The 15,272-nt window shown below is 43.0% G+C and overlaps 1 protein-coding gene across 2 annotated transcripts in view; it reads right to left on the bottom strand.

Annotated features, from left to right (window-relative positions):
* Positions 1-1,030: 1,030 nt before the first annotated feature.
* Positions 1,031-15,272, bottom strand: part of LOC147033001 (A disintegrin and metalloproteinase with thrombospondin motifs 6-like) — a 152,522-nt gene continuing 138,280 nt past the window's right edge. For both annotated transcript variants that reach the window (XM_085871105.1, XM_085871104.1), the window contains exons 19-24: positions 11,719-11,845; positions 10,132-10,261; positions 5,386-5,590; positions 3,852-4,028; positions 3,013-3,169; positions 1,031-1,868 (exon numbers count right to left, since the gene is read on the bottom strand). In XM_085871105.1, the coding sequence (XP_085727231.1) occupies positions 1,759-1,868; positions 3,013-3,169; positions 3,852-4,028; positions 5,386-5,590; positions 10,132-10,261; positions 11,719-11,845 (906 nt within the window). In that variant the 3' untranslated portion in view covers positions 1,031-1,758. The remainder of the gene's footprint in view (positions 1,869-3,012; positions 3,170-3,851; positions 4,029-5,385; positions 5,591-10,131; positions 10,262-11,718; positions 11,846-15,272) is intronic.

Below are 15,272 nucleotides of genomic sequence, written 5' to 3'. Positions count from 1 at the left end.
ACCTCTCTGAATTTACAGGAGTGCATTGTCATGTTTACTTTACTGACTAACTTGGCAACATCTGTTTAGTCGTAGATAGTTTTCGCAAAACTATTTTCTTTTGACTTTTTAATTACAGATAAATGACCAAGGAATGGACAGCATGGATACTGTTGGGAATCATTGTTTTCCAGTTTCTTTTTGAGTGTTTTTTTATAGCTTAATGGGAAACTGAGTGGAGGAATCGGAGTGAATGAAAAACTTGGCTGGTACGGAATCGTGGAGAAATACAGACTATATGTCCTCATGGAGACAAAATGTACTTTTTACAGAGATGGGAAGAGATGGTAAAATCCAATCCACCCTATTTTCTTACGTAATGCTATGTTGGCACTGACTAAACATAATATATGAAAAGTAAGGCTTTTAATATTTAAGGCAATGTTTTACAATGGCCGACTGCAGAGATGACAGGATTAAATCCAGGAATTTTTGGTTGAGTCATTATTTGAAAAAATTGACTGCCGAGCATAGCAAGGCATTCACCTTGTATTCGAACAAAGTATTCACTACTACGCGATAAATATGACGAACTAGCACATGGAAGATAAATATGTTTATTGTACATTTTTTTTTATTTTCAGTGTGATAAGAAACAACCTTCCATAACCAGGAAATATCAGCATGCCTCTTAACATTCCATGTCAGACACTGAAAGTTAAAAAAAAAAATTCCTGCAATCACTGGTACTTTATTCATTTTTGAAACGGCATATTATTTAATTATATTGTGCATTACCTTCGTGAGTTTGCTGAAGAACAGTGAATACGAATGAGGTTTGCGAAGCTTCTTGGAAAATAAACCTGCTGCCTTCTCCTATTTACTTGCAAGTAACCAAATAATATTCCAGCATAATTTGTGCTTGCAACACAATAAATATGTATTTTACAAGGAAAAAAAAAACATCATCATTTAACAGTCTTAATTTAAATAAGTATATGTACAAGTCTGACAATTTTTTCCTTTGTTTTAACTGGACGGCATCAGCGTCATTGCATATTTTCACAGAGGCCTAGGAAGTAAGCATGCAGCCTTTTTATGCGTACGGTGTGACATGGTTTGTCACATTTAAAAAGTACATATGTTGGTTCGAATTACGCACGTTCCCCTGTACCTATAAAAATGCACAGCGATATTAACAACCAGATGCCCAAACCGGCGTGGTGCAACAAATTGATTTAACAGAAGAACATTTGCTTTTGAAATTAAAAAAAAGTGCAACACTTGGTCCAAAGATACTTGACTAACTTTCTCGAACCACTCAGGCAAACCAGCTGCCTGAGAGGGATAAATTTATCCTGGCACCAATTGTGTTCCAAACCATATAAAAAAGCAATTTCAGAAAAAAAAAAAAACAGAAAAAAAGTTTTAAAAACGAAACTTCAGGTTTTACTGTTCCTGAATAAAGAAATCTATAGAAATGATATCATTTGTAGCAAACGTTGCATAAAAGTTGAATTGGGCTCTTTGATTCCTTCGAGCACACCAAAGCCAAATTGATTTTGGCCTAATTACACGCTGACATTTCCGAACAAACCGCTGGCTGTCTCGTCTCTTTAGTGTGTTCTCAGAATTAGTGTATTCTTATTCAAATTAATATTCCTCATGATGGATTCAAAATCTAATTATTACATTGTATGTGCATGCATACAATTGTATGCCAACGAGGTAACAACAACCACAACAACAGCGAACAGACAACATCCAAAATCTTTCTGCTCATTGACCTTGACAGCTTTTGCAGCAAATCTGTCTGAAGTAGGCTCGGCTACAGAAGCGAAATTTCAGCACCAGAGGGCAATAGGCAACCTTGTTGATATCTCTGCATTCTGGGCAGAAATGAAGAAAAGATGGATGAGAAGTTGTACAAACGAAGTTTGAGTTCCAGAAAAAAAAATTCAGTACTTCTCAAGCCTTTTTGAAAAAGCATGAGAAAGTTAGATAAAATACTTAATAATTATACGTTCATGCAGTAAAAAAAACAACAAATGCATTCCCCTTTAACCTGATTTGTCATCATGAATTGATGTTTGGTTTAACATTGATATTTATAAGCAAATGCATCATTATTGAAAACTTCACAAAGATCAACTTCAGTGACCAAGAAGTTGTGCAATTAAAATGAATAAATAAATGAAGGCAATTTAAATAATTTCAGCTGTGCTAACAATCAAGTCCTCCAAGCTGTTTATTGAGTTCGAATCTAGACCCAGCTATAAACTCTCATCCTCGTGTTTCACAGGTAGGGTGATTCATCACAGGTAGGGTGCCGTTCCTCGGATGGACGTTAAACTGGGCGTCCCGTCTGCTGGCATTCGTTGGTGGACCTTGAAGATTCCACAATGTCCTTCATGAAGAGCAGGTGAACAATTGACAGCACCATGGCCAAAATACAAATTCCTGCCCTAACCTACAGGGGGCACTGCAACAGCCATACAACTGTGCCCCCCAGCAAATTATGCTACCCATTTCCAAGTGCTGTGTACCATGTATCATGTACATGTCTGATGTTTCAAGTGAGTGGTGTTCATCCAGGATGACGCACCAAGTGTTAAACACCCTCAGAGAAGGAGGCCAGAGGGAGGCAGGGTATACATGTATGTGCGCACACACACACACACACACACACACACACACACACACACACACACACACACACACACACACACACACACACACACACACACACACACACACACACACACACACACACACACACACGACAAGGTAATTATGAATTGTCTTTTACATCTATCATCGACACGTGACTGCTTCCTCCCCTCTCTTTAACGCCTTTCCCCATTTCCCCTCCCCATCCCAGTGTAGAATGTATTGAATGTTTATGAGGCTGTATGGAGTGGAAGAAAAAAATGTTGTCGAGTAAATGTTGGAATAACAGCCAAAAGGAAATAGTAATTAAATTTCCATTCCAATGGTGGTTTATGTGGATTCTGAGTCAGTAATTGTTCTTACCTTCACTAAGACTACGAGGTGAGGTTTCACATGCTCCTTGACAAGCTTGTGCATTCCGCGGCCGTAACACAGCTGGACAGAGCATTGATGGCTGTTGATCCGAGGCAGCACACCAGACACGTCTCACTTGCTGGCCAAGACCACACTGAGCTGAACACTGTAGTAACAGACACACAAGGTGTTAATATGCTTGATATCTTCACATCCCCTTCTCTTCTCATCAATTCTTTGATTCATCCAAGTATTCTCCTTGTTAATGGCCTATCTCTGCAGGAAGCCGAGACCCAAGGACTGATTCTCGCCTACAGCAAGCAGATTGGTAGCTTTTCGGTTTTCTATCACCTCACCTCTGGCCTCCCTCTTTCTACCCTCTCCCTAACTCCATACTGCATCTTCCTCCAATCCATCCAGGCTGCAGGCATTCTTCCAGAATCCCAGAATACATTACCGTCCTCAATTACAAGGTAATATTCACTTCCATTCCTTTGACTCTCTATTATCACTCTTGTGGAATCGAATCCTTGTGTCTGTTGTCTCAAGTCCTTCAGAGTCAAACCCATTGTCACCTCATGCTTTCTCTCATGCGCACTCCTGCCTGCTTTCATCTACTCCAGCCTCCCCCCACCTCTCCACTCCTTCCTATCCCTTTCTGTTCTGCCATTCATCCACTCATGTGCTGTTTTTATATGCCTGTTACCATTTTACCCTCAGTCGGTTCCACTTTGATCCTTTGTTAGTTTGTGATCCCGCTGCCACCGGTCGTTTATATCCTCAATGACACAAGATTTTTGCACATACAAATAAGAAAGTACAGCATCCTTATGTGATTGATCTCCCACCTCTCCCCAGTGGCCAACCAGCCACCGAGAGTGAGGACATCTTTTCCGCGTGCAGTGACGTTGTACTGTTGGCCGGGAAGTGGTCAGGCACTTTGAAGGATCCAATGTTTGAGTGAGGTCTGCACTTTTACAAAGCACTGGTCGATGCATAAGACCAGGCCCGCACATACTGTCACACTGCAAAGAACGTTGGAAAATATAAACATACAACACTTCACTTCATCGGACGGAAAACCAATATTGCGATACACAAAATAATTCGTTAAAATTACACTTATTATTTCATTTTTCAACATTTTTAACCTACCTTTAAGTAATGTGTAGCATTCACCCCTGAAGGTAAATTGCCACTACTTTTGTATTATATCCTCAGTATTACGTTATTTACACAGCATGTTGTAAACATCCATCACTTCAACCTGACTTCCCTTCAGTAAAATATGAAACAGTGCAAAATATTGCTTCTTCTCCAACCCCCCCCCCCCCATCATATTTTTATGATCATTTCCCACAAAAAGGTTATGCAGTAGGTGAGAACCTAAATACGTTAAAACCATAATGGCATGAGGATGTCTCACAGATTCACTGCATTTTTCTTGCTCATATTGAACACGAGACCTTTCTGATGTTGCACCATCTACCCTTGCTATGTTTTGATCTGTCTCACAGTACCCTGACATATCCCCACTTCAAAGAATGCATGTATCCAGCATTCTCCCCCTTGCCCATTGTCCCTCTAAAATGTTCTCCTATTGCGTCATTCTACCCTGCTGTTGGTGTTTCCCTGCTTCCCATTATGGTTTAGCTGTTCATTATGTGTCTAAGTCCCATTATGTGTCGAAGTAGTACATTTCCCACCTTAGGAAGTGGGAAATGATCATAAAAATAAAAAAGATGGTGGGATTATTTATTCTAGCTCTTCCACAAGCCTTGATTTTGCAAAAAAATTTTAAAACATCACCAAATCGTCAGGTTGTATGATGTAGTTATCAGCCAAAGATATGACCGTATATCAAATTAAAGCTACTTTTAATTAAAGGTCCTTTTTAAGATCTAAACTTTGTACGAAACTACAAAAGCATTCCTACTATCATAAGTGCAAGTTCGTGGCATTTACTGAAATCCTACCTGCGATGCCCAAATTTAGATTTTTGCGAATATTTTATTGATTTGATTCAGGACATATGATTAAAATTTTTCGTTTTCTGACATATTCATTTTATTCCAAAGAGGAAAAGCAAGGAAACACTATAGGCTTACAAAAAAGCAACATGTCCTATCAAGCCTGCAATCGATGTCGAAGTAGTACAAATGATCGATTGTCAATGTTATCTTGTTATTTTCTTCGTTTTAGTTCCAAATCGTCTTCAATCATAGATGAGCATAATTCCATCACCACATTTCCTTCACTCACTGGCACCATAAAAACAGACTATGGTAATAACAAAACAATAATAAGGTTACAATATATTTCCAGTTATCGAGCACATGTAAATTATATATATTCTAAATGTCTCCATGGTTCGTCACTAACCCGTGACCATGCGAGGGCCACCCATTGCGGAGGGCAATCTTGGGCATTGCAAGCTTCTTTTGATGGTGGTGGAGGGCCATGACAGAGCGAGTTGTCCAATATGACTGCTGTAGCTCCACTTGGTGCTCGTATGCACACCACGGTGCGTGAGCGGTTGCCTCCTCCACAGGAGCGGCTACATTTACTCCATTCTCTGGGACGCCAACTGCAGGGAATGATTAGCAAACAAATTGACAGGATTTTAGCTTCTGATATGACATATATACATATACATATAAATATACATATACATATACACACATACACACACACACACACACACACTTGTTCTTTTATTTTATTTGGACAACAGAGGGTTGAAGTTCTATCTATATCTCTTGTCGTGTGATTGATTGGGCCCTAAGATGAGCATAAATAAAGATCTGCCATTCGCTTGGTTTTTCGATGTCATGTATGGTTTAGTAAGGGTTAACGGGTTTGATTATTGATTCATTTTTATTCATTATTGAGATTGTTAATTCATATTGCTTAATTCATGTAATCCTTCACCCCAGCATTTCCTTTTTATTAAATATAGTTGGTCTCAGGATGGATTTCATTTATTCTGGCAGCTTCATTTGGTGGTTCAGGATGGTTGCAGATGAAAGTTTGGAAAGCAAGCTCAAACTGGCCTCAGACCACTGTACGTAACCAATGGTTGCTCAGCTGGATTATATTGGTGACCGGCTTAGCACTTGGGTGGCTCAGCGGTCCCACAGGTACAGTATCAGGAGTGGAAAGGCTGTAATCTGGCCCAGGACCGCTGACCCATCTGACTGTTGTGGTTGCTTTGACTCGACTCGCAGGACTCGAACCAGGCAATAAGAACAGACCTGCGGATGATGTAATTGTATAATTCCTCATCACAATGTAATTGTCTGAGGAATAACTTGGGATGCTGATTCAGATGCAAATGTGTTGCTCGGCCGGATTAGATCAGTGATGGGCATCTATTGCCGTAGCACTTGGGTGGCTCGATGGTTCCATGCGTACGGTATCGGGAGTGGAAATGCCTCAACCCAGGAAATCTACACGGGCCAGCATACGAGACTGATTGAGATGATTGCTCGGAGTTGATCATTCGAGGAAAATGAAGCAATGACTATGATATGGAATCTTGCACTCTCAGTACCAAAGTATAGTTCAGATATCAGATCGATCAGTTTTGGTGGCACCGCATGAAGACCAAGAATCTTCAAGAGTGATTCCTGATTCACTGAATCGAACGCTTTTCAGAGATCAGCATTGGCTGCAAGCAGCCTCTGCCAAAACTCTCGTCTGCATTTGGTGAGGACCTGAAGTGCAAGGATACGGTCAATCGTTGACCTCTTTGATGTAAAGCCTGACTGCTCTGGATGCTGGTGCTCAAGCAGATGGTGACAAACCCTATCAGGAATTATCCGAGCAAAGACCTTGACGGCAATGAGAGCAGCGTCACCCATCGGTAGTTGTCGTAGTCTTGGTGATCATGCTTCCCTTTCTAGAGGGGGACAACAAGGCCCCTCTTCCAGTCAGTTTGGATGATGCCTGTGTTCCAGGCAGAGCAAAGAACTGTCTGCAATGACACGAGTACAGCATTTCCTCCAGCCTTGAGAAGTTCAGCATGGATGCCACAAATCCCAGGAGCTTTATGCCATTTCAAATGGTTCACTGCAGTCTGTGTTTCCACAAACGAAAGTGGACCACAGTTGATTGGAGGGTCAGCAATAGGGATAGTAACACCATTGACAACCAACTTGACAGCTGATGGATTAGCCTGGAACAGGCACTCAAATTAACTGGCCCTGCAGGCCTTCACTTCAGACTCCTCTGTCAAGAGGCCACCACCCTCCGCTCTAACTGCAGTACACCGAGGTACGGGCTTGGATGAACGCAATGCATGAATTCCCCTGCAAGCAGGACAAGAATCACTTGACCACAGCTGATGCTCTACCTCCTCACAGATTCCTTGCACATAAGCCTCCTTGTCCACCCTTAGTCAACATACAGTTTTACGCCTCAGCTCTGGAAACAGCTAAGCTCTGCCATTCGGCCTGGCCCTGCAACTCTGGTCAATGGTATCCACTGTCCCTGGAGAGACAAAATTCTTCTTTGCCCAATGGTGAGTTCAAGACATTGACCGGCAACATCAAGGACAGTGGTCTTGAAGGCACTCCACAACTCCTCAGGATCCCCTAAAGCGCCCAGACCCCCCAAATCTCCACTCATCCAGTTCTCCTCAGCTCCTCAGCTACCCTCTCATCCTTGAGCTTGCCAACATCCTGCCTCGGCTGAGATGGTACCATTCTCCTGGATTTAAGCTGCAACTTCAGAGTTGCTACAACAAGCCTGTGGTCAGTATTGAGGAACTGAGCACTCCGGTAGACCCTGCAGTTCTGGATCATCCTCCAGCGACCATCAACGTGTACATGGTCAATCGCCTTTGCCACACCACCAGTGTTGGAATACCAAGTTCAGCGATGAGCCTGTGGGTGCTGAAACCATGAACCAGCAACCCTAACTCCATGACTTCTTGCAAAGTCAAGGAACTTAGTGCTATTGTGGTTCACAGTTCCAGAACCATGGGGACCAACTCATGTCTCATAACCATCCCTATCCGTTCCCATGGATGCAATGAAATCCCCCAAGATGAGAGGAGTATCTCGCCTGAGTCACTGATCAACCACAGACTCGAGCATGGCATAGAATGCATCCTTCACGGTGAGATCACTCACCTCAGTCGGAGCATATACAGTGACCAGGGAAATGACACCCAATGAGTGACGAATCCTTTGTCTTGTTGACGCTCGTTGACCGGTGTTACCTCAATTATCATTGGAGTCAGCTTATTGGATACAGCTGCAGCAACTCCTTGGGCATGGTAACCATCAAAGTCACCAGACCAATAGTAGGTGGAACCACCCGCCATGATCTCGCCGCGATGTGGTCTCCGAACCTCAGAGAGTGCTGCAATACCGATGTCCAAACACTTGAGCTCAGATAATAACAGAGCCAGGTGATCATCCTCTCTTCGGGATAGGACATTCCAGGCACCCACCCATCGGAACCACCTCAGGTTAACCCAAGGAGACCACCATCGGGTGGATGACACCTGAGAAGGCCAAATGCCCCAATTCTGTGTTTGCAGACCTTGATGGAATCACCAGCTGCTCATTAATTTGGAATATGCCTTTCTCTAAAGACTAATCTCATACTCTCACTCTGTCTCCCCAAAAGGACCATCAAGAAACCCCTCCCATCCTCTTTCTTCACAATCCCCATGAAGTTCAGCAACTCCTTTTATGCCTCACTGTCAGCTATGATCATTATTTTGCAAACCTCACTTCTAAGTTTTCCTCCAAAGCCAGTAGCCAACTGAGCATCCTCTGCCATATAACATCCTACCTTGACACACCTGAACTCTTATCCATATACAAGGCCTCCATACACAGCTTGATTGAGTACTGCTCTCCCCTCTGGGCTGGCACCCCTGCCTGCCACCTTTCTCAGCTTGATTCTGTGGAAACCAAGGCCTTTAAGATCGTTGAAATCTCTCACGATGAAGCTGAGTCAATAGGCTTATCGTTTTCACATCACATACAGGTTGGTGGTCTCTGAATTCTTCCACCTCCTCTCTGGTCTTCTCACCTCTAAAAATCCAAAACTCTACCTCTAAAACCACCTGAAATTCAAAAATGAGTGATCCAAAGCCCACCAATCTAACCATGAAGCCAACACCAGGCACACACAGAGTGAGAGTGTGAGATTTGTCAAGATAGAAAGGCATATTCCAAATTAATGAGCAGCTGCTGATTCCATCAAGGTCTGCAAACACAGAATTGAGCATTTGGACTTCTTATTGGTGGTATGGGCTGTGGGGCCATTTGAAATAAGGAAGGGATGGAGTGCAAGCATATGCCACAGATAAACTTAACAAGGCACCACAAGATTTTAGAGGAGGAAGACAAATTTGAATATTTGACCATAAATCCTTCCTAAAATTCACGGACTAGTGTTTGTGTGTGTGTGTTTGTGGGTTTGTTTGTCACGCCACTCCTATAGTTCGAGCCCAATTACATCCAGACTTGCTATAGAGGATCAGACTGACCCCAATTAATGTATTGGGGTGTTTTTCTCTTTGCCAATGGTCTTGGTAGCGAGAGGGAGGGTTGCGAATTCTCTAAGTAAATGTGTATCGTGGAAGCACCACCTCCAGGTTGGGGAGAGTATTACAAGTCTCCACTATTTATCGTGCAGTATTCCTGTCCCCACGTGTTCCAGTACAACGAAGTGTTTCGAATTATCGGTAGTAGGTACATTTTTGCTTCATGCACATAACTCGGGTTATTTTTTTTTCCAATACAGACCTGTCACTTGCCGATACACCACCGAAATAAAGGTATGCGTCAGAAGAATGTGTTGCATGCTTGGAACAAGATCGCTCATCGGGTGGGTACTCTGCAAGAATGCTATAATTGGTGTACCAATATATTTTCTCTGGTGTGCCTAAAATTTTAGCTGTGTGCCTATAAATTGAAGGTGGTCGCAATGGTGCCCTACCAAACATTTACAACCTTGAGCTTCGATTATGGTCACAAATGAGAGAGTAAAATTACACTTATTCCAATGTATTTTATTTATATGACTTTTTCAACTTTGCTCTTGGTATATCTAATTTAGGAGATGTAAATGCAATAAGGGAAATAGCTATAAAATGTACAGACTCACACTGCTGGGCAGGGTTGTGCACTGCAGACTTGTCTCTTGTTTGGCGGTCTCTTTTCAGCTTGGCACTGCTCACTCAGTGCTACAGTCAGGTGTAGAAGTCTGCGGCATGTTGCTACACGCTTTCGCTCTCCTTCAGAGTGGGAAGACATAACATCGAATTTTGGTTCGCTCATTACTCCAGCAGAAATACTACAACCATCAAAACAATCAATGATGAAGCAAAACACAATTCCAAATTGGCAATGTTAAGCGAAAAGGCAAGAGACTCATGACCAAAAATACAAATAAAATACAAGAACAAAATTTTTTTTCCATCGAGAAGAGATCACCACCTACATGGAAGATACAATTTTAATAGGTATGTGCACACACAAATGTTGAACATCAATGACTATTTAATTGATATACTGTCTACCTGGAAACTACCTGTAGTGGGGCAACTTAGCTAAATATAGCATAACAATTGTGCATTTTGTGAGGAAAGCACCAAATTTGGCAGACTAGTAGCCTATCATATTATGAACAGATTTGGATATTGGGCCATCTCAAATTCAGCCGCTGATGGCTGTGGCAGCCATTTTCCACTGCCATCAAAAATTTTGAGATGGCCCAATATCCAACTCTGTTCATAATATGATAGGCTACTCGTGTGCCAAATTTGGTGCTTTCCTCATAAAATGCACAATTGTTATGCTAAGTTGCCCCACTACTGGCTGTACAAAACTATCTGAAATTCAGAAATGTAAAATAATACCAAAATGTAAACATTTTGGCATTAATAAAGTAGAATAATCTCGTTGAAAAGTAACACAACCTAGAGCAGCAGACTGCGACAGGTTAATACAGCGTGGGGCAGAGAAACGGGAGATATTAAAAATCGATCTCCGCTATGCGAACATGATCACAACATTTTTGACTGATCATCTAGCTGCTCGGTTTCCTCAAGTAAATGAGGTCAGTTGGTTTCAACAAGATGACGCGACGTCTCATACAGCCAGTGTCAATGGCTGCCTTATGACTACTTTTTCATAACCACATCATCTTCGGGAATAGTGACATTACTTGGCCTCCAAGGTCCCCAGACCTGTCAGCATGTGACTTTTTTATGGGAACACTTAAAAAGCAAAGTGTACGCTCATTGCCCACACAATATTGAAGAGCTGAAAGAAAGACTTTGTCAAAAAATTGCCGGAATTTCTTTGGAGATGCTACGCCACGTCATCGGAAACATGTGCCAAAGACGAGAGGAATTCCTGTGCATAGACGGAGGTCACCTCGAGGATGTGATATTCAATAAATAAATGGCATGCTATGTACTTTAAAATGGCATGTTTGTAATTTGGCAAATACAACATGTTTACATAATTACTGACTTTTTAAAATCACCCGTTTCATCTGCCCCACGCTGTATAATGACAGTCATAAAATGTTTGTAAAGGTTGAATGGAAGGAAGAGTGGTGTTGAAAAAAATGGGAGGAAGAAGCTCGAAAAAAATGTTTTCTTTGACAAAACTTTGGTTTGAGTTAAGATGTAAGAGGATAAAAGATAGGGCAGAATAAGAACAAAAGTCATGCATGATTTGTCACCTTTCCCACAAGAAGCAGAACATGGAGTCCAAGGTTCAAGGAACCAGGCAAAGCTTGCCTGATGGTCTTCCTTCAGGGGAACGTTGAATGAATAGCGAATTCCTTTGTTACGTTCCTGCAGAAGTACCTGTTAAAGCAATGTGAGGTACTCATGTATTTACACCTTGCACCCAAGCAGGGATTCTAGTCCGACGGGACCTAAGACATCGATATAATCCTCAACCTTAGCTCATTTTGATTGTTCCTTTTCCTCATCATTCCTCAATTTTGATCACTCCTCATTTTTGCCTCATCCATTATTTTCTCCAAACCATCCCAACAAATCATGTCATGAATGGCTGATGAAATGAATTTCTTTCAAACGAAATTATGAAAGGATTTTCACGATTAAGTTCTGTTCATAGTTCAAGCATTTTGAAACAAAATGTGCTTCGCTTCAAGCAAAATAAAAAAGGTGTTTCCAGATCCACACTTAGTACAATGCTATTGCCATGACCCAATTATTTTGAGATGATTTTATGATTTCTGCTCATCAAAATAAAATACACATTGAGAGGTCAAGCAGATCAAGGTTGACCCCTCCATAGGGAGAGGGGACAGGAGTACAATTTAATGTCCATCTGAGGGACAGCACACACAGTGATGCATCACTTTGCCTCTCGACAGTTTATATCTGGGTCGGGATTTGAACCCAGGCGATTATTTCACTTCCAATCTGATTATTTCCTCGAGGGCTTCAAGGTGGCAGCTCACTACTCATCTTCCCTCCAAACCCATGATTTGTTCTCCCCCATTAATCATCCCCAAACGCACTCTTGCCATTGGTTAGGTAGGGTTAATGGGGGTCCAAAAGATTGTGGGTAGGGATAGAAATGACATGAGATAGGAGTGCACTGCCTGCTTGAAGCCCTGGAGGGAAGAGGGAGATTGAACAGCCTCAGGAAGGTGGTCCCACAAACGGAACAAAGAGTTGAGCGGTGCCGTAAGCCTAGATTTTGGAAGTTTAACCGGAGGGAGAGGGAAGGTGAGGGGTTACCGGAAGAACATATGCATCCTGGTGTTGCTGGGTGCAAAGAGTAGGGGGGGAGGGGGTGGGATTCAGAGAACTGAGTGAGCAGAGGACGTGCAATCAACATAATGTGAAGTCTGCAAAAATAAAGAGAGGGTTTTGTAGAGTAAATGAGTGGTTGTTTAATTAGACGAGGAACAATATTTGGTCCAAGGCAGCCTTGGACAATTTAGCCTGCATCAGGAGGCATTCCATTGATGGCAATGTGTTGACTGTGTGAGTGGAAGAAGTAAGAAATGTAGGTGGCCTTGAATGCCATGGGCAGCGAGCTTGGCAAGCACAGCATGACAACAGACTGTGTCAAATACCTGAGATATATTCAGCGAAATGGTCATGATCTCTTCTTTGAGATTGAGGACATCCAGCTGTTGCAAAGAGCAACAGCAGCATGTGCAGAGTTGAGTAGCCAGGCCAGAATCAAAGCTGATGTTCAGAGATCAGGCTGATTTAAAAAGGAAAGGCGATGTCAGCAGCAATGATGGATAAAGACAGTGCTTACATTAATAAGAAGCCTTTAGTGGTGTGCTGTTGATGTTTCATCCTTTTTGCGGAAAGGAGTGAAGTTTGCTGGGCTCCAGGAAGATTCAAAGTGGTCAAAGGAGGAAAGGCTGAGGAGTGCAGATGGAGAAGAAGCAGGAACAGCAGAGCTGGATTTGAGAACATTGCCTCTCTCCATGCACTGCCCCTCCCCCTCTCCATGCACTGCCCTCACTCCCCCACACCCCCAGGAGTACCTCTGGCTACGGCTTCCCCTCCACTCCCACCTCATGTTAATATGTGTACTGTACCATCCACCAAACAGTGATGACTCCATCTACAACTCACTATCCGAAAACATGCCAGTCAAGGCACTTCAGCAAAAGCTTTCTGCGACTCATTGGGACTGACTCAATTGGTCAATTTCCCGACCCGGATCTCAACCAATGGTAGTCCATCTCTTCTGGATCTGATTTTGACAAATTTCCCTGAAAATATCCGCTGTTCTTCCTTCGCTCCAATCGGTTCTTCTGACCACGTCCTTGTCAAAGTGGACATCTCCTTGGCTGTTATCAGAGAACCACCTCAGTGCCGTCATGTCCGGCATTTCACTCAAGATGACTGGCAGGGTCTCCAAGCAGCCATCAAACTTCGAGACTGGTCTCCCATCGATACTTTCTCCAACATCAACTCATCCTGGGAATCTTTCAAAGAAACTTGCTCTCCCTCGTGCACAGATTTATCCCCTCTCGTCTTCAGTTGTCCTACGCTTGACTCCCACACATGGTTCACTGAAGCCTGTGGTGAGGCAGTTGTCCTGAAACAACTTGCCTTTTTCTCATGGAAAGCAAACCCCACTGAGGGTAATCTCGGTTCCTTCCATAAAGCTTGGAAAAAGTATGTATCAACCCTCAAGAGAGCCAGAAAACATCTTTTGAAGCTCAAGTCTGAACTCTCAAGCCTCTCACTCTCCTCCCAATCCTGGTGGTGTCTAATCAAATCTGTTTCTGGTGTATGTTCCCCCCCCCATCCCCTCCCTTACCTCAAATGGTCGCACTGCTGATACCACATGTGAAAAGGTTGAATGTCTAAACTCGGTGTTTGCATCGAAATCTTGTGTCCAAAGCCCATCACTTTCTGTACTCACCTTACCCAGAGGCACCCAGCTGTTCCTGGACTCTGTGTCCTTTTCTCCTGACAAGGTGGAGAGCTTGCTGTCAAACCTCAACTCAGATTCTGCAACCGGTCCAGACGGCATCAGCCCACATGTCCTAAAAAAACCTACTCCTCTGCTCTTGCTCACCCTCTCTCTGTTCTATTCACCCTCTCATTTGCTCAAGGTCGTCTGCCATCTATTTGGAAATCAGCAAACATCACTGCCCTGCATAAAAAGGTGAAAAAACAGATCCCTGTAACTACAGACCAATCAGCCTTCTCCCAATCATCAGCAAGGTTATGGAATCCATCATTGCTTCAGACATTAAATCCTTCCTCTTCTCCAATGGCTTGATTTCCGATCATCAATTTGGTTTCAGACCAGGTCACTCCACCCTGGATATGCTGTTTCTGCTTTCCCAACAAAGGATGGAGGTCCTCAATGCCAGACAGGAAATCAGAGCCATATCCCCAGATATATCGGGTGGTTTTGACACGGTCTGGCACCCTGCCCTACTCACCAAACTCTCTTCCCATGGTATCCAAGGCCATCTCTACTCATGGCTCGCAGACTTCCTCTCCTGTCGCAATCAACGTGTGGCTCTAAATGGAGTTCTTTCATCCCCTCTTCCTGTCCAGGCTGGAGTTCCTCAAGGCACCGTTTTGGGCCCTGTTCTTTTTGTGATTTTCATCAATGATCTCTCTGACTCTCTGGACAATCCTCTTTAACTCTTTGCTGATGGCTCCACCCTCTGCCCTACCATCTGTCATCCTTCAGACCAGCAAGCAGCAGCTTCTTCGCTCACTGCAGATCTGGATAAAATCACAAACTGGTCCAACAGGTGGAACATGT

The sequence above is a fragment of the Eptatretus burgeri genome, chromosome 2, assembly GCF_056783735.1.
Source record: "Eptatretus burgeri isolate ZD-2024b chromosome 2, Ebu_testis_v1, whole genome shotgun sequence".
Taxonomy (NCBI): domain Eukaryota; kingdom Metazoa; phylum Chordata; class Myxini; order Myxiniformes; family Myxinidae; genus Eptatretus; species Eptatretus burgeri.
The sequence above is the reverse complement of the archived record's forward strand: the minus strand, read 5'-3'. Positions and strand labels throughout refer to the sequence as shown.